Source organism: Polypterus senegalus, chromosome 8 (assembly GCF_016835505.1).
Source record: "Polypterus senegalus isolate Bchr_013 chromosome 8, ASM1683550v1, whole genome shotgun sequence".
NCBI classification, from domain to species: domain Eukaryota; kingdom Metazoa; phylum Chordata; class Cladistia; order Polypteriformes; family Polypteridae; genus Polypterus; species Polypterus senegalus.
The window spans coordinates 107174715-107197617 of NC_053161.1; the positions used below are offsets into that span (position 1 = coordinate 107174715).

At 36.1% G+C, this 22903-nt stretch overlaps 1 protein-coding gene across 4 annotated transcripts in view; it reads left to right on the forward strand.

Annotated features, from left to right (window-relative positions):
* The window catches only part of LOC120534191 (GTPase KRas), an 87483-nt gene extending 73895 nt beyond the window's left edge, over positions 1-13588 (forward strand). For 3 of the 4 annotated variants that reach the window (XM_039761558.1, XM_039761557.1, XM_039761559.1), the window contains exons 5-6: positions 5674-5797; positions 11129-11211. In XM_039761558.1, coding sequence (XP_039617492.1) covers positions 5674-5793 — 120 coding nt within the window. In that variant the 3' untranslated portion in view covers positions 5794-5797; positions 11129-11211. Of the gene's footprint in view, positions 1-5673; positions 5798-11128 lie in introns of all 4 variants that reach the window. The other variant, XM_039761560.1, reaches the window with a different exon arrangement.
* The last annotated feature ends 9315 nt before the right edge of the window (positions 13589-22903 follow it).

Below are 22903 nucleotides of genomic sequence, written 5' to 3' on the forward strand. Positions count from 1 at the left end.
TTAAGATTTATTTCTCTCTATTATAAAAAAAAAATATCCTGTGGGAGGGAATGACTAGGAGACAATACATGATCTTCACATTAAGATCACGGAAGACAAATAAAAGACCTACTAGACGAAAATGAATGGCCACGGAGCGTCTCACGGGGATATAGAACATGAGATTCTTGCAAGACATGCCCCACTTACAAGCAATAACAGAGCACGGCCAGCAAAAAAAATCAGCAGTGTAAAGGCACGCAGGACACACAGTTCCAGGGGTCTCCAAGCATATAAAGCGTATAAAGGACAATACGTTCTAAATGAAACGTCAACGACTAAAAGATTGCATTACCACAAACAAAAGGAAATTAATCATCAGGACCAGGTGTAATTGAAAAAATAGTAGGACAAAGCGAGGTCAGAAATAAAAGGCAAAGAGCAGAAAACAAAGTCTTTTCGCCTTCGCATATTCAATGCACAAAACATAGATTTACACAATAATGGACCATACGCTATGAGAATCTGTGGTCCCGCAACAGTTAAAACAACAAGAAGTTTAATTTCAAAGAAAACACAATTCGGTCAGGTATATATTTATAATCAGAGAAGCGATCACAATGCGAGCTGCAGAGACACGAAGTGGCAAAAAGGACAGCAACTGTACAGGCTTTAAAATGATCCCCGCTTCACAACGCGAGCAGCATTATTCGTCCTGCAAGAAAGAGATTTAACCACGCCCGGGGCTGGAAATAAAGAACAATTATTGTTTTTACAATGTCACGCCAGACAAGGCATTGAGCCATCATTTAAAAGAAGTCCACAGACATCTAACCTAGCAGTTGTTGGATTGCTTTTGGCAGACACGCATCATGTGCTCCCAGCTCTTAAAACAACGGCATGCGAGAAGCAGAACAAGCAACTCGCAAGCAGCAAAAAAATGGCAGATCCTTAGCGTGCGTTAAGCCGCCCCGTCCCCGTTCACAACGCGAGTAGCGTTATATGTCTTGTGAGTAAGAGATGTAACCACGCACGGGGCCGGAAATAAAGGACAAATATCTATACTAATAAAAGGCAAAGCCCTCCCTCACTCACTCACTCACTCACTCATCACTAATTCTCCAACTTCCCGTGTAGGTAGAAGGCTGAAATTTGGCAGGCTCATTCCTTACAGCTTACTTACATAAGTTGGGCAGGTTTCATTTCGAAATTCTACGTGTAATGGTCATAAATGGAACATATTTTTGTCCATATACTGTAATAAAATGCAGCTTGATAGCCGTGGGAGGCGGAGTTTCGTATTAAAGCATTTAACCAATCACATTTCAGCCATCATTTTTTTGCCAGGCAGAGAGAATAGACTGCAGCTCGATAGCCATGGGAGGCGGAGTTTTGTATTAAAGCATTTAACCAATCACATTTCAGCCATTTGTTACCAGGCAGAGAGGCTTTCACAATCTGTTGTGGAAGCACTTTAACACAGAATAAATGTCGATTAACCTGTTGCTTCAACCAATCAGATTTTGAGTTGGTGTCAGTAGGGCCCTCTAGCAGGCGTACGGCAACGTCACCGTATTCAGACCCATTGATTGGATAGAAGCTGATATGAGGAACTCTCCAAGGCCACTGAACGCAACACAAATGCTTCGAGCGAAAGATCGTCACGTGCACTACGGCCAACTCCATGGCAGGATTCTGGACAATATTATTTGCCAGACACAGACCAGATTTCAAGACCACAAAAACCTGATGTTTGTCACACTCCTCGAGCCCCAGAAGTTTCGGGAATACAAGAAAAATTTCACGCATGCAGCCTTCTCCACTTTAACACAAGAGCCACGGAGCGCTTTTTGATCTGTCTCGGCTAAAAACAGAACTGACTGTAATATATGCCATGGATGATTTTGCAGGAAAATCTCCCACTGATCTCCTTGACTTCCTTCATCAGAAAAATCTGAATGAGAGCATGGGGCAGCTGTTCACATTGGTATATTTGGCGGTGAGCATTCCTGTTTACACTGCTTCTGTCGAGCGGACATTTTCAGCCATAAAGCAAATTGACACTTATGCTAAAAATACCATAAGGTGGGTTCGCCTTTCAGCATTAGCTTCGATGGCGATAGAAAGTGAGGTTTTGATGGAACTGAAGCGCACGGATAATCCGTACGACAGAGTAATTGAACTGTTTTTCAGGAAAGAGAGGACGATGGATTTTATTTACAAATAATCCAAATTTTTGGTGAGTAAAATGTTGCGATTTTCCTAAATAATATTGCAAGTTTATGAGTTATTACTGATGTTTTTTATGTGTGTCGCAGCTGTGGCTGCAGTAGAAAGGTACTTGTTCATCCCTGGTTTGTCTATTCATTAAAGGCATTTATTGTGGCTACAGGAGTTATCTTTTTTTATATATATATATAATATATATATATACACTCACCCCATCTACATACTGTCAAATAAACAAACCACACGCCGTGGCGCAACATGAGAGGCTTCGCCTCTAAAGCTGACGACCGAGGTTCGATTCCCGAGAGGGGGTGCAGTGAGTGTGTACGCCTGATGAGCCCAGAATTAGGGTGAAACACGTGCCGCGTACTGTTTGCATTATTTGACAGTAAAACTGTTTCAATATATATATAAATCAGCGCTTCCCGATTCATTTTACCCTCGCACCCCCTTGGTTTGAGAAGAAGTATGAAAAAATATGAGGTTAACGCAGAAAAACAGATCACCAATTGAAGCTTTATGAATATTGGATACTTTATTCGCCATCAATAATTGTTTTGGTAAAGCCATACTCGGTGTAATCCTCCTTCCATTTTATAATTTTTCTGTGACTAGCCATGATTAAATGAACGGTAAAGTAAGAGCGAAGCAAGGCTGACTTATTCAGGCTGGCAGGTGACAGCTCAATAGCTCGAATTTGGATATAATTAGGTTCAATTTAGTCGCCAGAAATATCTTTGGTAGGAATGGAAGTTTAATTTAGTCTTTAAATTTCTATGGTGAAGAAAAATTTATGCAATGATGACTAAATTTAACTTGCATTCGTACTAAACATATTTCTGTCAACTAAATAAAAATTACTTTAAAATTTAAATAGAACGTGAACAGATACGATAGTTCATAATACCCACGCAGCACTAAGTGCACGTAAGAGCAGGAGTCATCCGTTTTAACAAGCAGCATATTGTACTGATACGAAATAGCCTGCCCATTTAATTATTTAGGAATGGACAGATAAATTAAGATTTTGTACAAATAATGTTTTTAATTTTGCTTCCTCGGTGGATTCTGGCACCCCCAGCAACAGCTGCTAGCACCCCAAAGGAGATTATATATATATATATATATATATATATATATATATATATATATATATATATATATATATATATATATATATATATATATATATATATATATATATATATATATATATATGTATGTATGTATGTATGTATGTATGTATGTATGTATATGTATATATATATATATATATGCCAGCAACACTCATAACAATGACAAAACAATTACATTGTCAATCATGTTACGTTATTATTTAAATGTTTCCTTTTCTTTTTCATTACTTCTTTATCACACTACTTCTTCGCTGCGAAGTGTGGGTATTTTACTAGTTGTTTTTATAAAAGTTTTTAAAGTAAAAGTGAAAATACTGCATATGTAACAATTCTCATGAAAATAACAATCTCTTTAAATTGTATATCCGGTAAACCAAACACAGGGGTTGGCGAGCAAAGCAAGTAAAAAAATCATTAATTGTTACTTTATATCAAAATAAATGATGAGAGGATACTATTAACTCTAGTTCTAATTCCCACTTACTTTATATTAGTAAGTTCTGAAAATGAAATGGTCTTTTACTGGTTTCTTGAGTCAAATTTTTTTAATGTGAGAGTGGCAGTTTTTAGAATATATCTGATATTTTTACGCTGTTCGTTACTATCTTTTTGATTGCTGTACATAATCATTATTCAGGGCAAAACTACAGAACTCACAACTTCTCAGGAGTAATGAAAAGAAGCAGTATTTCTTATTAGTTTATTCTTAATGCGTTTTATAAATCATATTTTAAATTTGGAGGCAAATACCATTAAATGGCCATCTATCAGTTATATGTTTGGTTTAAATTAGGAGGTTATGCTAAATTAATATTTGTGTTTCAGCAGAGCTTATTTGAAATTGTTATAATAATTCATCATGTTTCATTTATTATTCTAGATCCAGGCCTGGGCGTGTGCAGCAACAGTTTGAGTGCAGTGAAAAGCCTCCTGTTTTGTTTAGCATAGTAAATGTTAATATCACTTGCTTGATAATTCAAACTTTCCATTAGGTTGTTTCTTGCAGAATTGAGTGCAACACTCACGTACTAAGATCTCTTCCTTATTATCTTTGCCTCAGAACGAAGTACTTTTCTGACAGGCATGTTGGTCAGCTTACAGTACTCCTTTGGAGTACAGTGACTAGTGTTAAAAACTAGCTGGGATGTTTCATTATCTAGGCAGTCAAGTCCTCAAAGTCTTTTGTGAAGATGACCTTTATGCAAAGCTTTTTTATGTTATTGTTTTTCATTTTAATTCAAGTTAGGAAATATAGCTGCCTTAGTTATATTAAATATCTCTAATAATGTCTTGAATGTTCACCCATATTCTACTTAATGATTCTAAAATGTATCAGAAAGTATAGAATGTATTAGAACCATTACTCAGTTTTTGGCAATAATATTTTTATTATGTGGTAAGTTTTAGTAATGTTAAATGGTACAGGTCAGTTTCTCTCAGGCTAATGTTTACTATTCGATTCGTAGATGGTTCTCCAATGGGGAACACAGTTGTTCACTCTACTCCCCTTGTGAAAATCCATATGCCATCTTCATTACTGATTAAAGTCTTTTCCGTGCTGAGATTGTTTTGTTTTTGTTTTTTTAACACATATTTAATTCTTTAATGTGTAAATCTGTTGCCATGTGACTCTTATGCAGTTTGGGCATAATAAAATTCCTCACAAATTTAGGAACATACAAGATTCTCATGCAATTGTGTTAATTTTGTTTTATTCATTAGAATTACTAGTAAAACTTGATTTACTTAATCATTGTCCAGAAAACAACAATTGTGAAACAGAAGGTAGGTATGGTTTGTGGTGATTTTAATGATGTATTGTTTGGAATTTTAGGGAAAGTAAAAGGGAGACAATGAGCTGTCTTGTTTTACTTTGATATTTGTAGTTAGAAGTCTCCTCCTAATATACTAAGGCATTTTCATTAAGGCAGGGGGCAAGACTGCTGAGTATAGCCATTTTGGTGGATGAACTGATTTCTTCTAAGAGAATTCAGACTGTGATAAAAGGAAGAAGCATTCAGTGTTAATTGCATTATATGTATCTAAAAAATGTATAATTTTGAAACTGCCTTGAGTTCATGTTGTGCTTATTTGGATAGTGTTTTTTGCATTGGTAGAATTCTTCACAAATAGATTTTTCCAGTCTTTAAAGCACAAGTTGTATTTGCTTTTAATTGAAACCAGAAATCTTACCTATATTCTCGCAACTCGGTGACTGCTGTGGAGATGAAGTTAGTAGGTTTATCATAATACACATGTCTGTGATGCCGTGGCATAGTCACCTTTTTAAACTGTGCAACATTCAGGGAGTTGTGTTTTTGCACTGCAGAGAGTGGAGGATGCCTTTTATACTCTGGTACGGGAGATACGTCAGTACCGGCTGAAAAAGTTCAGCAAGGAAGAAAAGACTCCACGCTGTGTGAAGCTAAAAAAGTGTGTTGTTATGTAAATTGGTAAGTTCTGCTCTACTCGAAAGTGAGTATGTTTCCAGTCGGATTGGTCATCCTCAGCCTCTTCTACCTCAGATTACCAATCAGTCTGGCTTTTTAATGGGACTCTGGGAAGCAATGTTGCTGCGTCTCTGTCCAGAATCACTTACTTTATGGGCTGCAACTAATGAAAAGTTCTTTGGGAATCCCGGGACTTTGTGTGTCTTCTTTCTTCTGAATAATGCTTTGCTGTGAGAAGCTTAATTGTATGGTGGAGGTGACCATTTTATTAGGGCTGCAGATGAGTGCACTGCGTTTTTAAATAGCATGACATTATGTTTTTACTAAAAATTTCTTACTTTTTAATTGAAGTGGTATCTTTACAAATTTAGGTAAATCTGTATCATACTAAACCTAAACATTTGTAAGGGAAAAGCAAAGTATTGTTCAAAAACACATTTTTGCTGCCTACTTAAAACAGATTTTGTTTGATATGCTGTTATAGCTTCTTAAGTACACTTTTAAGTCTTTTTCACTGTAGATATAAACTGATTCTGCCATTTTTCAGTCTATTCTGCCATTTTTCAGTCTAATCAGCTTTGTATAAATTTTTGCTTTTTTCTCATTGAAATTTAAGGGGGAATTTATTTATTTCCTGCATTTGTCAGCTTAAAAGTAAGAATGTTTTGAATATGGTGATTTTATACAATAGTGTGCTCGCTGAAGGAGGGAAAGAAAAAGGGTTTAAAAACTTGATATTCAAGTTGGTATATCTTTGAAATCCTAGGCATATGCCAGATTTTTGACAATAACAAGCAACTTTATACACCTAGGGTTGAAGTCAGAAGTTAAATAAATACACTAAGGGTGAATTCTTTAAAAATCATTTTATAATCGCTCCACAGGTTTTATACTAACAGACTAAATTTGGCCTCTCATTTACGTGTGCTTTGTGTAGGGTAAATGTAATCTTTCTAACAATGTTCACAGACCAGATTATTTTCACAATTACAGTGGTTCACATGTTTACATACACTTTAACTGTACATTTAAACAGATTGGAGTCAACATGTGGATGTATGTTAAGGCCTACCATCAAATTCACCGTCTTTTGATTGACATAAAAGGAAAATCCATCCATCCATCCATTTTCTAACCCGCTGAATCCGAATACAGGGTCACGGGGGTCTGCTGGAGCCAATCCCAGCCAACACAGGGCACAAGGCAGGAACCAATCCTGGGCAAGGTGCCAACCCACCGCAGGACACACACAAACACACCCACACACCAAGCACACACTAGGGCCAATTTAGAATCGCCAATCCACCTAACCTGCATGTCTTTGGACTGTGGGAGGAAACCGGAGCGCCCGGAGGAAACCCACGCAGACACGGGAGAACATGCAAACTCCACGCAGGGAGGACCCGGGAAGCGAACCCAGGTCTCCTAACTGCGAGGCAGCAGCGCTACCACTGCGCCACCATGCCGCCCATAAAAGGAAAATCAAAAGAAATAAAACAAGACTTCAGAAAAAATTGTGGACCTCCACAAATCTGGTTCATCTTTGGAAACAATTTCCAATCGCCTGAAGGTTTTATTTTAATCTGTACAAACAATAATATGGCAAATATAAACACTATGGGACCACACAGCCTTCATACTACTCAGGAAAGAGTCACATTCTGTCTCCAAGGGAAGAACATACTTTGGCACAAAAAGTGCAAATGAATCCCAGAACAATAGTAAAGGACCTTGTGAAGATGCTGCAGGAAACAGCTAGATTAGCATCTATATCCTCGGTAAAATAAGTCCTAGATCAACATAACCTGAAAGGCTGCTCTGCAAGGAAGAAGCCACTGTTTCAAAGCCACCATAAAAAGCCAGTTTGCAATTGCACATGGGGACAAAGATCTTACCTTCTGGAGAAATGTCATCTGGTCTGATGAATCCAAGGTTGAACTGTTTGGCCATAAAGACCATTTTTATGTTTGGAGGAAAAAGGGTGAGGCTTGCAAGCCAAATTTCACCATCCAAACCATCAAGTATGGGGTTGGGAGCATCAGCCTATGGGGGTTGCTTTGCAGCAGGAGGGACTGGTGCCCTTCACAAAATAGATGGCTTCATGAGGAAGGAAAATTATGTAGATATACTGCAGCAACATCTCAAGACCTCAGCAAGGAAGTTGAAGCTCAGTCACCAATGGGTCTTCCAAAGCTGTGGCAAAATGGCTAAAGGCAGCAAGGTCAAGGTATTGTAGTGGCCATCACAAAGCCCCGACCTCAGTCCAATTGAAATTTGTGGGCAGAACTAAAAGTGTATGTAAGCAGGGAGACCTACAAACTTGCACCAGTTACAATAGTTCTGTCTAGAGGAATGGGCCAAATACTAGCAACATACTGTAAGAAGCTTGTGGAAAGCTACCCAAAATGTTAGGCTCAAGTTAAACAACTCAGACAATAGTACCAAATATTAACAAAGTGTATGTAAACTTGTGACCCAGTGGAACTGTGATATAGTCAATAAAAAGTGAAACTTTTGTTGGAAAAAAATTACCTTTGCCTTGTACAAAGCAGATGTCTTAAACAATATGCCAAATTTATAGTTTGTTAATATAAAATCTGTGGAGGTGTTATAAAGTGAGTTTTAAAGAATTCACCTTAAGTGTATGTAAACTTCAAACTTCAGTCATACATGTCTTTTCCACACATGCAGACTGCTCTCTCTTGTTGCCTTTCTACAATAAGCTTCACTGCAGCATGAAGAGAGCAAGACAACCGGTCAGCAATATACAATATTATTGAAACTGTCAGTTTCTTTCTTATCCTCTACAGAATGCAAGGAGGTTGAAAGGGATTAATTCACATTGACAGAGAAAAATGATTTTTGTCTTGAGTTAATTTTTTTTTCTGTGCTCTAAAACTGACAAAGTGTGACCCTTGACATACTTTCAGTTTGTCTGAAAATGGATGACTACTTATCCAGCATTTTTTCTTCAGCCATAAGTGGTACATGTATAAGCTCTGAATAATGTGACTTGGATCTGGTTTTCCAAATAGGGAGCATGTAGTAACAATTATATACATATATATATATATATTTTTATTATTTTTTTTTTATTTATTTATTTTTTTTTTTTTTGTGCCAGAGCTGTAATTTTGTTGGCCAACATAGTGCTTCATACCTTCTGCACATGTAAGAGGAAGCTGCCTAATGTCTTGCAAGGCACAGAGGCTGTTTTTGCTTTGTCTAGTACATATCTGTCTTGTTTATTTTTAGTGAACAGATTTTAAATTTCAAAGCACTCTCTGGCATTTGTGCATTGCTACACTTTTTCAAAGGATAGAACATTAGGCAGAATAAATTGCCTTTCTAATTAGCTCTGGGGTAATATTTTTGTAACAGACAATAACTAAACTGCTAGAGAGCAAGACTAGCATTAAATAGTCAAAACACAACAAGTAATTATTATTTGGGATGTATTTACCAGATTATAATTCTTTTTGGACTTTAGTTCTTGATGCATTTTACACTATGTCCTTTCAAGTTTAATATACTGGGGGTGACAATTTACATAGTTTTCTTCTCAAATTTTAGAGATTAGTTTTATTCAGCACCAGTATTGGAGTTTCTATTAAGTTCTCACAAACCTAACTTTTTTATGTGGTCAGGAACAAGAATATATTTGATCTGCGTTTGGAATTCTACACAGGAATGCAGCATTTTTTCTTCAGCTGTATCAAATTCTAAATTTATAAACAACTTTTGAAAGCTACTGTAAACTTGCATATCTAATAAATAAAGAAAACTATTCTAGTATATCTCAGTACAATTCAGTGTAATCAGATGGAATCTGTATTACGCAGTGCATATTTTTTGTCTCATTGATAACTGAATTTTGACAAATGAAAAGAACAAAATTCTAGATACTGTATTTGGAATATCATATTCTCTGATGCACATCAGTCTCCTTTTTAAAAGAATGCATTGTCCATTGCTTAGTGAACATAAGGTATTGACTGCACAATCATCTATTCATTCATGTATTATTGATAAGAGCATGCCATTTATAAGCTACAGCTACCCTCTTTAACTAAATACAGAAAAAAAACAAGGTGAAGTGACATTTAGTGTGATGGATGTAGGTGTTGAGTATTAATATTGGAAGAAGTGAAATCAGAAAGGTTAAACTCTATTCTTTTCTGCTGCCTTCAAAAGTATGCATTGAACAGATATTAGGCAAGATATTTTCATATCTTGTCAAATACAGTATATGACAAAATAGTTGCTTTTAATATATGTAAAATATGTTCAAATGCTTTCTATGAACTGATTTCTATATTTGTGTATTAATATTTTTACATCCCATATAAACAATACAGCTTACATTTTTAGATTGCATTTTTACAAATCACCAAACCAGGTTTTACCATTATGGGATCACAAGGAATTTTTCCTGGCAACAGCTTATGCCGGCTGGACAAAACCCTGCCTTAAATACCAAATTATTGCAGGGCACACCTACCCAGCTGTATTACTTGGGATTAAAGTTTTTGTCAGTAAACATAGCATTCTGTATTTGACATGTGAGTGGAAGCCAGAATACACAAGTATGAAAAGTATCCACAGGCTCCATACAGTAAAGACTTGGGAAAACATCAGACTGAGATTCTTGAAAGTGAGGTGGGATTCTTAACCAGTGTGTGCCATACACAGACATTTTTTTCTTGTCCTTTATTTATTTATTTATTTATTTTGTTAATTAGATTGATACATTTTGTGTTTTGGTTCCAAGAAATCGGCTAACAATGCAGGTGGAACACGTGTCCCCTTCATTTGTGCCACTAAAAGTAGACTTAGTGCTGGATTGTTTTAAAATTTAAACAGTTTTTTGAGGGGTCTTTAATCATATTAATAATTTCTTAATACACTAAAATGTTACTTCCAGCCACCCACCTTAAAGTCCCAGCTTGATTGTATTAGAGATGTTTGATGGCATGCCCCTGAAAAAAATGCTAATTTATTAAAAGCAGTCCTTCCAAAAATGATATTTTGAAGGCCACAAATGCAGCATGGCCAACATGTAAGAAAGGTACTGCTTGTGTTCTTTATATCAAATTTAGGTAATTATTTCCTCAAGACCCAGCATAGCTCATTCACTCCTACTGACCTTGTGTTAATAAAAATCTAAGTTAATATCTGATAGCCCCCTTCCTGCATAAAAACACTATTACGGATTTTGTTTTCTGTCCTACACATACAACTTATGTCTTCCAAGTAAACTGCTAGAAATTATCTAGTTAAATTTGATCTGTCAGACTATGATCTAAACTCACTGTGTCTCCTTCCATTTTCTAGGGAGTGGATGATGCCTTTTATACATTAGTAAGAGAAATTCGAAAACACAAAGAGAAGATGAGCAAAGATGGGAAGAAGAAAAAGAAAAAATCCAAGCCAAGATGTATACTTATGTGAAGAATTGTTCACTTAAGCAAATGGGAAAGGAAAAAAAATACATAAATGAAAGTGATGTTTTTGTTTTGTACATTACACTAAATTATTAGCCTTGGTTTCTAGTAGCACCCACATATTTACCTTAATGAAATTGTAGTGATAGTTGGATTGCTTGTTGTTGTTTTTGTTTGTTTCGCTGTTTTTGGTTTAATACATAAGCTTTATTTCTCTTAAAGTGCCAGTATTTTTAAATGTTGGTCTTTAATCTTTTCATACCTGTTGTAGCGTCCAGACTCATAAGGCAGGAATCTTTCTGGGTCTGCTGATCTCTGTACTCCTGGTAGACTTAAGTTCATAATTTTTCCCAAATATGGCATAGAAGTTGAAACATTGATTTCTGGGAGCTAATTCTACATGTGTATCATTATACAAGTAAATGTCGTATTTACACAATGTAGATTGCAAGCCTAAGACTGATAACTCACTTTTCTCGCTTTTTATTGGAGACCTTAACAACACAAAAAAATGTTAACATTATTGTGTGCATCTGATCAGGACTCTTATAAATATGCATTATCAGACTGGATGGGTTGACTTTACATACATAACCTGTAAACCCACCTTTTAAGGTGGTTTTATTTTATTTTTTTATTTACTCTATTAAAACATTTCCTAAACATTATAGTTGATTTTCTGTGTTGAAAGGTAACAGGCTGGGAAAATTAAAAAGCAGATTAACAAACACACTAGTTGCAATCCTCTATGCAAAAACAGGCCTGTGGTTGTATGAAAATGCCTTATTTCATCAATGAAGTAAACAATTGAATTTTAAAATTATTATATGTAAAATCAGGGCTTTGGCTTGGTACATTTCTTCCATTGAATGGGGTCTTCTTTCAGACTGTGCTGTCAGTTGTGGGTGAGAATACGTTATTAATAAATGTGTGGTATGTCGGAGTGGCTGACAAGTTTATTGTAGCAGAACTACTACAGAAATTTACTTTATAAATGTTATTTTGTTTCTTTACCTCAGACACCACAAAAACAGATTTGGCACCAAAATATAGTTTTATCATTAATATTTTTTCATAGATCTCACAGTATCATGTGTCACTAATGTGTGTAAATATATGCTAGCATGGTTGAAATAATTCTTGTCTTGTTTGGGTTATGTCTGAGGTTTGGCAAATGGATTTTTTTTAAATAGTTGTGTATAAATCTCTGTATAAAGTTATTTTTTTTAACATGCTATATGACTTTGAAAAAGATGCCTTCTTGGCAAATGTTGTTCCTGTCTTTACGTTTCTAGATTCTTGTTTTTATTTATGATCATAATAATAGTTTTAAGAAATTAAATTTTTTTATAATTGTGCATGGCAATATTTCTTATCAAACTGACCTCCCATGTAGAAACATTTCACTTAATTTTTATGTAACTGGTGTTAAGTATATAATGGAAAATTAGACTATGAATTCTATCATTTTGTAAATGTGATTGTCAGACTTTTTTTTAAAAAAAAAAGAAAAAAAAACTTTGGTGCTTCCAGACGTCTGGTACAGAGTGTCAGAACAAAATACCAATACCATGTGCAAAATTAAGGGCATTACATTTTGTGGCCTTTATTTCTAAAGGACATGAGGAAAATGCATCTGCAGCTGGTTTTGGTGCCTAACAGGTATGTGTTAAGAATGATTTGACTGTATTACTCTAATGCTATTTGGAGTACAGCATTTAAATAGGTAGCAGAAAATTGTTCTTCTGTACACTTGTTTGTGGAATAGACAGTGAGGAATGTAGTAGGTGTCATAGGGAATGAAACTGAAAGCTCTGTGGTGTGGTTTCCATATCGGTGTTTGTATAACAGTGTACCTAGTTTTTAGAAATGTTTTACATGTGGAAGCTTAACCTAGAACATTGATGGAATACCGAAAGACTGGTTCTTTCATTTATATGGTAAAAGCAAAATGTCAGAATTCATAGTACACTGTTCTCCATGACATGAATTTGTTCCCTGTCTTAGAGTGCCAACTTCTATGATTTTTTTTTCTTTTTAAATGTATACCTACAATGTGTTTTAACATAATTTATATAGTTGTAATACTTACAAGTGCATATTTTGTACATTGTGCTTCTTGTTTTTATGAACCATTGTTGATCTGGTTTTGGTTCTATTCTCTGTGCTAGCCTTGCACATCATTCTTAACAAGTAATATGAAAATAATGACCACTGTTTATAACATAATAATGGAAATGTTTTATAGGAGTACATACTGTGTGGTGATCTCAAATAAGTCGCTATATTTTTGTCTTGAATTTCACCACTCCTATTTAATGTATAATAAAAACATCAGAGGTTATCATGACTCTCAGTGCATTGAGATTTATTTTTATGGGTCTTTGTCAAGTATTGAAATAAAGATCAGGTACATTTAATGTAAATACAACCCCAAAATTCCACAGCCAAACGTGTATTCACTTCTTAATTCCTGATCTTGCATATTATTGTTGCTGGTGGGGTCTCTCTACTTGATATACAGAACTGGAATTGTTAATGGTGTCAGTGGTTTCTGTGTCTTATCAGTAGAGAACAGTATTTATATTCTTTCCTTTTCTGGACTTATTTTTATGGTTAGACAGTTAATAGGGTTCATTCTGGAAGGGCTAGACAAGATCTGAATAAGATATCAATCTTATTAAATCAATGCTGCATTACATGACTTGTAGCTGGTGGGGATGTCAACATTGACAACTGCAGTTTGTCAGTTTACACAACTAGAAATTGCTCCGCATCTCAAATTACACAACTGTGTCATGACTTTCCAGCACAGTTTTACATTTCTACAGTATTACTAGCTTCCCCCTTTTTCAGACAGTGAATAATGTACTGCCTGACTGAATCAGTGCTGGATGAAGGATGAATAGTTGTGAGAAGTTCAGCCACAATCTTGCCCATTTTTTTCCACCTATTTTGTCATGGAATGTGTAAAATAAGGCATCAAACTACACGATTGTAATTAACAGGAGAGTGTTCCGTGGCTGTCTCCAACTCACTAACAGTATGCAAATGAAATCTATGACAGAAAATCATGGAAAAGTCATGCAATGTAAAAATAACCTTTACTTATACGTACTTTCACACTGTCTGGTACTTAGCCAGTTTAGACCACTTTGATTAACTAAATATGAATGTACTTGACATGTGAGTGGAAGCATGGAAAAAAATCATTCAAAGATAACTTAGATATGTTAAACATTACAAAGGTAGTGGCGTGGCTGGGAATGGATTTGAAGCCAGATGTCCACATCAATGCTAAATACCATCCACCCTGGATTTTGTCCGTCATATATAAAAGGAACCAACACGATTGTGGACCTGTCAGTTGCAGAGTATAATCATGCGTGCAACAACACTCACTTTTATATACTACTTCAGAATTGCTAGTTTACCAAACATGATGTAAGTATATATAAGATTAGCTCTTTAGTGGTGTCATTGGAGATCCTTTCCTAGCTGTGGCAAGGGTGACAGGAAATGACGCAGCCTGTCGTACTCTAATGCTTGTCTGTTGCTACAGATTCTTGGTTATGCTATGACAAAATGGAACTTCCCCAACGGAGAATTCATTATGCTCATACTGTGCAAGGATCTCTTTTCTGTAACCTTCTACATTAAATTGCAATATGATTCTTGCCTTTAATCCATCCTTCCATTTCCTAACTTGCTTCTCCAAAGTAAGGACTTCTAGAAGCTGAAACCTCTCCCAGCATGCCTCAGGCACAAGGCAGCAGCAATCCCTGGACAAGGATGCCAGTGGATTCTTTATTTTTTTATATAAAAAAAGGTATAGGTGGAAAAATATCGGGGGGGGGGATGGCGGGTCATTTCTGTTTGGCAATTTTCCATTGTGGCAAATTTTGATGCCTGTTTTGATGCTTAACCCACAATGATACATCATATATCCTGCTGCTTTGTTTTCTAAATATGGAAGAGGATTTAAAATCGGAGCATTTTATGGAGTCCTTGGTGGAATGTAGTCCATTTCACTTAGTAAATATGATCTTTCATTAACTGAACGATAACTACAATAAGGACACTTAATGATTCACATCATACATGGTTATTCAGTCTTTACTTCCTCTTAGAATTTAACCCAGAACCACTGCCGAGTCCAATCTCTACCTTCAGCCAGTTTACACTTCCTCTTTGTGTCCTCCAGCAACTTCAGTTTTTCCTCACACATCCTAAAGACACATGTTAGGTCAGCTAAATTGCTTGTGTGCGTGTTCACCCTGTTATGGGCTAGTGCCCCATGTAGGATCACTTCCAGGTTTGTGTTGGATACTGGTAGAATAGGAACACTGTTCATGACCCTGAACCGGCTGAAAATAAATTAGTTACCCCAAGGGGAAAATTCACTTTGGAACTTTATCTGCAAAATATATAGCATAAATATTGCACAAAGTTACAATAAAAACACACCAACATATAAAACCCAAAAAGCAAATAGCATACTGTGCATTTAAAGTTACAAGGCTATGCTTTTCTCCTTAAGGTCTCAGTATTTAGGTATTAAGGATTTTAATTAAAGGAATGATTATATCTATTTAGCCTACATCAGGAGACCTAAAATGCTTTCTGCTGGAGAAAGATGGAAGTCAGTATGTATAACATTCAGGAGTTGACTGGAATTTTGAACTAACACCAGCTGCTCCTATACTACCTATATACAGTAGATTAGTTTTCACTTTCATGTACTCAAAAGCAATATGCTCTCTTTACTGTGTGTACTGAAATAGCAGCCTGCAAAAGTAGTAGTACTGTTACATGTACAGAATACAGTGAGGTTCTTGTTTGCATGCGTAATATGCCACATATCACCAATCTGGTGCCATGACAAGCAAGAATTTATTTAAATACTTCTTTAATAGAAAACACAATCCAGTTCACCTGATTTACTTAATGCCATACCATGAAGAACAGATGTAAGAAGTACTCTTGTGTCCGGTGTTAAAAAGGGGAATAAATGGGCATACTTGACACTATAACACTGAGATCTATAGATGAGGTGAGACACAAATATATTTTTTTTACCAATCCGATTATTTTTATTGATTAATTTCAGCATTCTAAATATTGCCACCTTCTATATACTCTCCTTCCCAATCTCTACACTGCTCCATTGATTGAAACAGTGCTGGAATTGAAGTCTTCTTGCTTGAGGCTCTTCAACAGGCTTGCTGTTTCTGTCTTCACCTCATCCGTTAAAGAAAAATGTGTTCCCTTCAAGTCACTTTTGATTTTCAGGAACAAGTAAAAATCACAGGGAGCTAAATCCGGTGAATAGGGAGGATGATCAAGGATAGTAATGTTGTTGTCAGTAAAAAACTGCTTTACGGAAAAAGAGAAAATTCACAAGAAATTTGATGTTGATTCACTGTTTAGTTTTTTTCATGACATTATCACGGCAACTCATGTAGTGACTGTGCAAATGCTGACTGGGCTTTTCACAGGATATTCCTAGCCGGTTAACGGTTTGAGAGGGCGTGTAGGAGGGGATATAGTTCTATGGTTCACGTCTGGCCGACCTCCAGGTGGTTTTCCAGGAAAGCCCCAAGCCCAGTCCAGTTATTTTTGTATCTCACCTCGTACATATATACTAGATAGCTATGAGGTAACCTGTGCTGCTCTGTGATGAACAAGCACTAGCAAGTGAACACCAGCAGACTTGGGTTCAAATGCCATTTCCTTGCTAAAATGCTGAGAATGAGGAAATGATTTTTACACTACTGAACAAACAGGGTAGTCTCTTTCTTATAGGTAATCACTCCTCTAAGTCTGTATCGTGTAATCCAAAGACAACTGTGGCATGAGAGGACTTCACAATATAAGTGTGTAAAGTGCTGCTAGCGGTTTGTTTACTATAAAATGCAAATGGGGCTTGCATACCCTTGGCGGACACCAGGATTAACGATGTATGCAGTCTCGCTTACTCTGACCTGCTGTGTGTGGTCTACTAAAATAAATAATTCCAGCTTATAATAAAAGCACAGACATTCAGCTGCCATAACATGGTCTGCAAAATATTAAGAGAACAGCTAAAATAAGAGTAACTTTGTTATTAAGCCTTAGGATTCCCAACATATTTTGCAATAAGATGTACTGTGCTATTTGTAGAACCACCTGTAATTGTGTGGTGTCCATAGGCAGCCAATTTAAACATCAGACAAGAGCAAATTAATCATCTTTTCCATGCCTTTCATAATAACATATTAAGGTATCCATCCCACAGTTATTTTCTCATTGATTAGGTCTCATTATACTTGCTTAATACTTGACTTCTTTCAATTTTGGAGCAATATGAGAATCTATAGTTTATTCAAATACTGTATTTGGCACCATGCAGGCAAGTAGGTTTTTAGTCTGATATGCCATCTGGGCCTGTTACTTTCCTTGTTAACATTTCTTTGCTGAAAATCATACAATTTGGATCAATCTTCCAGTCATTACATTTATCAGTAACAGTAATATTAAGTATTGTATCACATTATGTTGAAAAGCCATATAAAGTTTTTATTAAAATCACTGGTCATAGGCAATTCATCTAATCTGTATCTCTGTCTTGTGATAGGATTAATATTAGTGATTATTTTCATAGCATATCATAATATTGTTGGAATACCTTCCTAAATTTTATAATTCCTCCTAACTAATCCTGACTTCCCTCAAATACTACTTAATTCCTGTTACTACAGGTTTCCCCTGCATGTAACTCTTCCTTTTGAGACTTGCCTCTGTCTCCTAATATAATCCTTAATAAACTGTTACATACTGTCTATTACTTGAGGATACCTCATATTTTTGTAGGGTATTATAGTGTTAACACAGAGATTAATGTATGTAATAGACTTGCTTGATTTACATCAAGGGCCTTAATAAGACCATCCCAGCTAAGTGATTTAGCTATTGCTGTGTATCCATTCTTAAAATTGTCATAGCCTTTGTCCAGAATCCTATTCTTCCTAGAGTCCCATTTAATGTACAGCTTGAACAAGGGAAGTGTTTCTGTACTTTATAGAGATTGGAACCTTTACATATAAAACCAGGAGCTTTTGGCGTGCACTTAACTGTTCATGTATACACAGATAACTATCTACATAGCCAAAGCCATGCATAATAATAATATAACACACATGACCCATATTATATCTCTCTATTATATAAAAAAAATCCTGCAACGAGATGACTTTTTGGAAGATTTTTTTTAAAATCCCACGAGTCGAGATTTTGGCCATGAGATGATTTCAAGTCACGCCCTCCTCTCAACCATATTGAACCATGCACAGGGTCCTCTCACCTCTCATTCGCCTGAATGCTTCTGACAGACAGTTCTTGCTTTCTCAGCTCTTATAAATGTTAATGTTTTCCTCACTTTTACTTCCCAATTTATTAAAAGTAAGGATTTCATCACGAAGGGTTATCAACAGTAAAAATTAGTACACGGGAAATCCTAGCATCCACAAACGAAGTCAAACAAATTAATGCCAAAAATGTCAATCGGTTACACGGTAAATTGGTTACATGCGTATAAATATACTATGCTGAAACATTTGGTGGTGATCATGCAGAAGCTGAAAACATCAATTTACAATTTCCCGAAGAATATCTACAGCCGTTAACACCATCCAGTCTTCCACTGCACAAATTACTGTAGAAAGAAGGATGTATCCAAGAAAGGTAATGTAGTACATCTTCAGGGGATAACATTAGACAACATTCATATTAAGACGTTTATAGTTTCTGGTTAGAATAGCTTTTGCAAAGACAATTTACAAATCTTAAAAGGTTTTATTTAATAGAAAGAAATGAAATTCAATCACAAGCAGTTATGTGTTGTGTTGTCACGATTAAAGTCCAAACACAGAATCAAAATTCAGTGCGATATTGATGAAAATTTAATTCAAAAAATAGTTTTTTACTGAAGTTTTACAATAAAAGAGTAAGTTTAAAAATTTTTTGCATGTTAATTTTAAACCAAATGAAATCATATTATACAATAAATAACAGTAATGCAACATGAAACAATTTACTTTCAAATTATTACGTTTTACTATTTTTTAATATGGTTTATTACTTGCTGTAATGTAAAATAGTAAATTGTACATTTGCTTTCCCATATTTGAGCTGCAGAACCGCAAAGAGGCTAGTGCGTAGCGTAGGCACGGGGGCTGGAGAGCAAAGCTGGCAGGTGGCAAAGCCCCCTAGTATATTTAATATTTAACTATTTTTTACATATAATATTACTGTTTTTTTCTTTTTTCCCCTTCTTGTATTATGTGGTGTAACATTGGTTGTGTTTCACAAAAATTTGTGACATTTTTTGCTTTTTGTACCTAGTTGGAGAGGTGCTCATAATTTTGTTGCAATTATTTTACAATGGCAATAAAGGCTTTCAATTCAATTCAATATCACAAAGTCACACCTTTTTATTAAAAAATACAAGTGATCAATTGCAAAGATCCCTCATCCTTGCAATCTTAGTTTTCCAGAATTGTACATGGACATAAAATAATAATGTGAGGGAAGTCATAGAAGTTAAAATCGTGCTTAAAGCATAAACCGGACAAAATTGCCAGGTGTTATTATGTAAATAAACAATTCTAAACGAAAAGTAAAAAGTCCATTTTGCAGCTCGAGAGCAAAATAAGTAAGAAATCATGTTAGAGCACCAGCAGAAGGAGAATGTACAGTAAGAAGGCCAAAGAGAGGCTGCATGGAAGAACTTGTAGAAACAGGACCAGACATACTGTACTAAATATAGGAGGTCAGGACGGCAGAAATGTCAGTAGGCCAACTAAAGCCCATTTATAGCACAGGTGTTGCAAAGGTCAAAATCCAGTGCATCAGCAGGCCAGTAGATTTCTGGATAGTTTGGGGAAGTCACCAACAAGATGTTTCAATAGCCCAACCTAGGTCTGAACAAATCTCATGACAAATTTTTAATAACATGTATTTCTATGGCACACTTTCATACAAGTAAGTTGCTAAAAGTGCTTTACAATTATTAGAGCTAAAACAGAATTGCGGAAAAAGAAAGTAGAAAGTGAAAACCAAAAGAACAATCCTTTAATAAATGCTATGGTCTGATGGCCATAAAGAGAAGTGTAAACTGCAATTGGTGAGGATGGTGCACAAGCCACATGCTGGCATAGTTCTTCAGGAAGAGTCTGATCTTACGGACATGATGAAAACAATATGGCAAAAGTGGAACCATTAAAGAGAAACTTCAAGTGTATAACTGAATGATAATCCAGGTTCATTCCAAAGTGACAGTGAAGTGATCAGTAGTAAGAATGTGAACTTTAGGAGGTACATTTCAGACATCCCTGAATCAAAACAAGTGCTAAGGTGGCCAAAGGTATAGGTATAATGGAGTTTAGTTGTAAAGCATCCAAAAACTACAATACAAAATGATAAGACTTTTGCCTCAGTGGGCCTATGTATTTGTGTGATCATCTCCACATGGGGCCAAAGTTTCCCACAAAATACTAAACTTCTCCTTGATACAGCAGCCTCTCTACCTCTCCGCAGTCAAGCTCTTGCCAGTAACTATTCATCCCAGCTCCAAGGTAAACTGTGGTCTGGCTGAAAGGAGCCTTTATTCCTTTTCCATGATTACCAGACATGTGCTGTTTTCAAGCTTCTATCAGTCCTAGATGATGCTGCACTTGCAAGTTCTAACCACTAAAGAAAAGGCAGGTGATCTTCAATTAGCCTGTCAACCCAGATAAGGTAAGTTATTACAGATTAGAAAAACTGAAGTTTTGAGGTAACATAGTGATACTGATCATGGCATAAGAAATATGCAACTTTTTACATGTTGATTAGCACATGCAAGTTAAGAATTTCACTGCACTGTAACAATAAAAACCTTGTAAATCTATCAATCACAAATGCCAGAAGCAGTCCATAAATGGTATATGAGCACCTTATGCTGCCCTGTATTTTCCACTGCAATTTACTAATGTCTCTGGGGCCTTACAAGCTGGTTTGCCTGGTCCTCTGCTTTATAAAAGTTGGTCATTAGTTGCCTGATTGGTAAGAAATAAGGGAAGGAGAGAGGATAGGCAAAAGAGAATTTAATGAAAAGACTGCTTATCAACCAGGAGATGGCTAACAGGCAAATTAAAATGTGGACCAAACCTGGAGTTCGAATTTCCTGTCCTAGAGACAAATGTCACTGGTTTGAACTCTGAATGGTGCTTTTCAACTTTGCCCTTCAGTGTTCCTTTTTCTTTACTGTATGATGTGATTCTCATGTAGAATTGTGCTTACTGCAAAAGTTAATGTGTATTTAACCTAAGCTTTTGGAAAACACCCTCAATACACATAGATGAACTCCATTCAGCCAGTGGTGTGTTGTCTAAATATAACTGGTTGAACCAGACTCTACAGGTATGTTGTAGTAATCTGACATTTTTGTATTTTCTTACTTTAGATTGATCTGGGCAGCATTGTGACACAGTGGTTAGTGCTGCATCCTTACAGCTCTTGCAGTTTTATGTGTCTGGAGCTGTCTGTGTGGGTTTCCGCCCATATATTAGAGCACTGCTGCTTGCTAGGTCAACCATTAACTCTAAATTTCCCTGATATAGAAATATGATCGTGTGTGACCAGGCATTCTGTCCAGCGTTGTGCTTTACTTGAACCTGATTTTACTGAAAGTCTCACTTTTTCTTCCACATCTAAAGTACATGTCTTTTTAGGATGACTAGTGACTTTAAATTGGCCTGTGGATTGATAGGTGTGTGGCCACTGTTGCCCTGATTCTCCTGTTTTCTGTCATGCCTAAATGACGTGCATTGCAGATGCAGTAGTGGCCTTCCTTTGAACTTTTGGACTAAACCAAGGTCCCACCTCAGGACTGTTTGAAAACAGATGACAAAATCTAAACAAACTATTGTGATAAAAGCAACACTTCCTGGATTGTTAATTTTCTTGGAAATCCAGACAGGATTCCAAAAAAAGCTCCCATCACTTTAAAGGCCAAGGTGAAACAAGTCATCTATAGTAAGTAAATGAGGAGTTGCATTGAGGTGAACTGAATCCAGCAACCATATGGTGTCATTGATAGGAGTTTTTTTTTTCCTCTTTCCCACTCTGGCTGTCATCTACTTAATTCTTCTGAATGTGCCTTGAGTTATGGCAACCATCTTTAAAAAGCTTAGGATGAATGTTCTTGAGAGGCACTTAATCTTTACTGAAATCTTAAAAAAAAGGCCATTACTCCAGTTTGCAGGTAAGTCTGTTTCTTATTGTCAGTGCTGCTTTTTACCTGAGTGAATAACTTCTGGTTTATGGATGTGGTGAGAGAACATGAAGGTGATTGGTGTAACAGAGCAAGATAAAGAAAGAGATGGAAAAATAAGATCCACTGTGGCAACCCCTAACGGGAGCAACCGAAAGAAGAACAATAACTTGGTCAGTGCTTCTGTAAGTGTTTTGAACCAGCGACCGGTTTGCCAAAGCTATACATATGATGGACCACCTATGCCGCAGTGCTCACATATTATCTTGCATTCTGTGTTAGTTACATTTATTTTACAGCATCAATCTACATGAAAAACACTAACATGTAAAGCCAGCAGTACTGGATTTGTGCTTCAAAATCCTGCATATT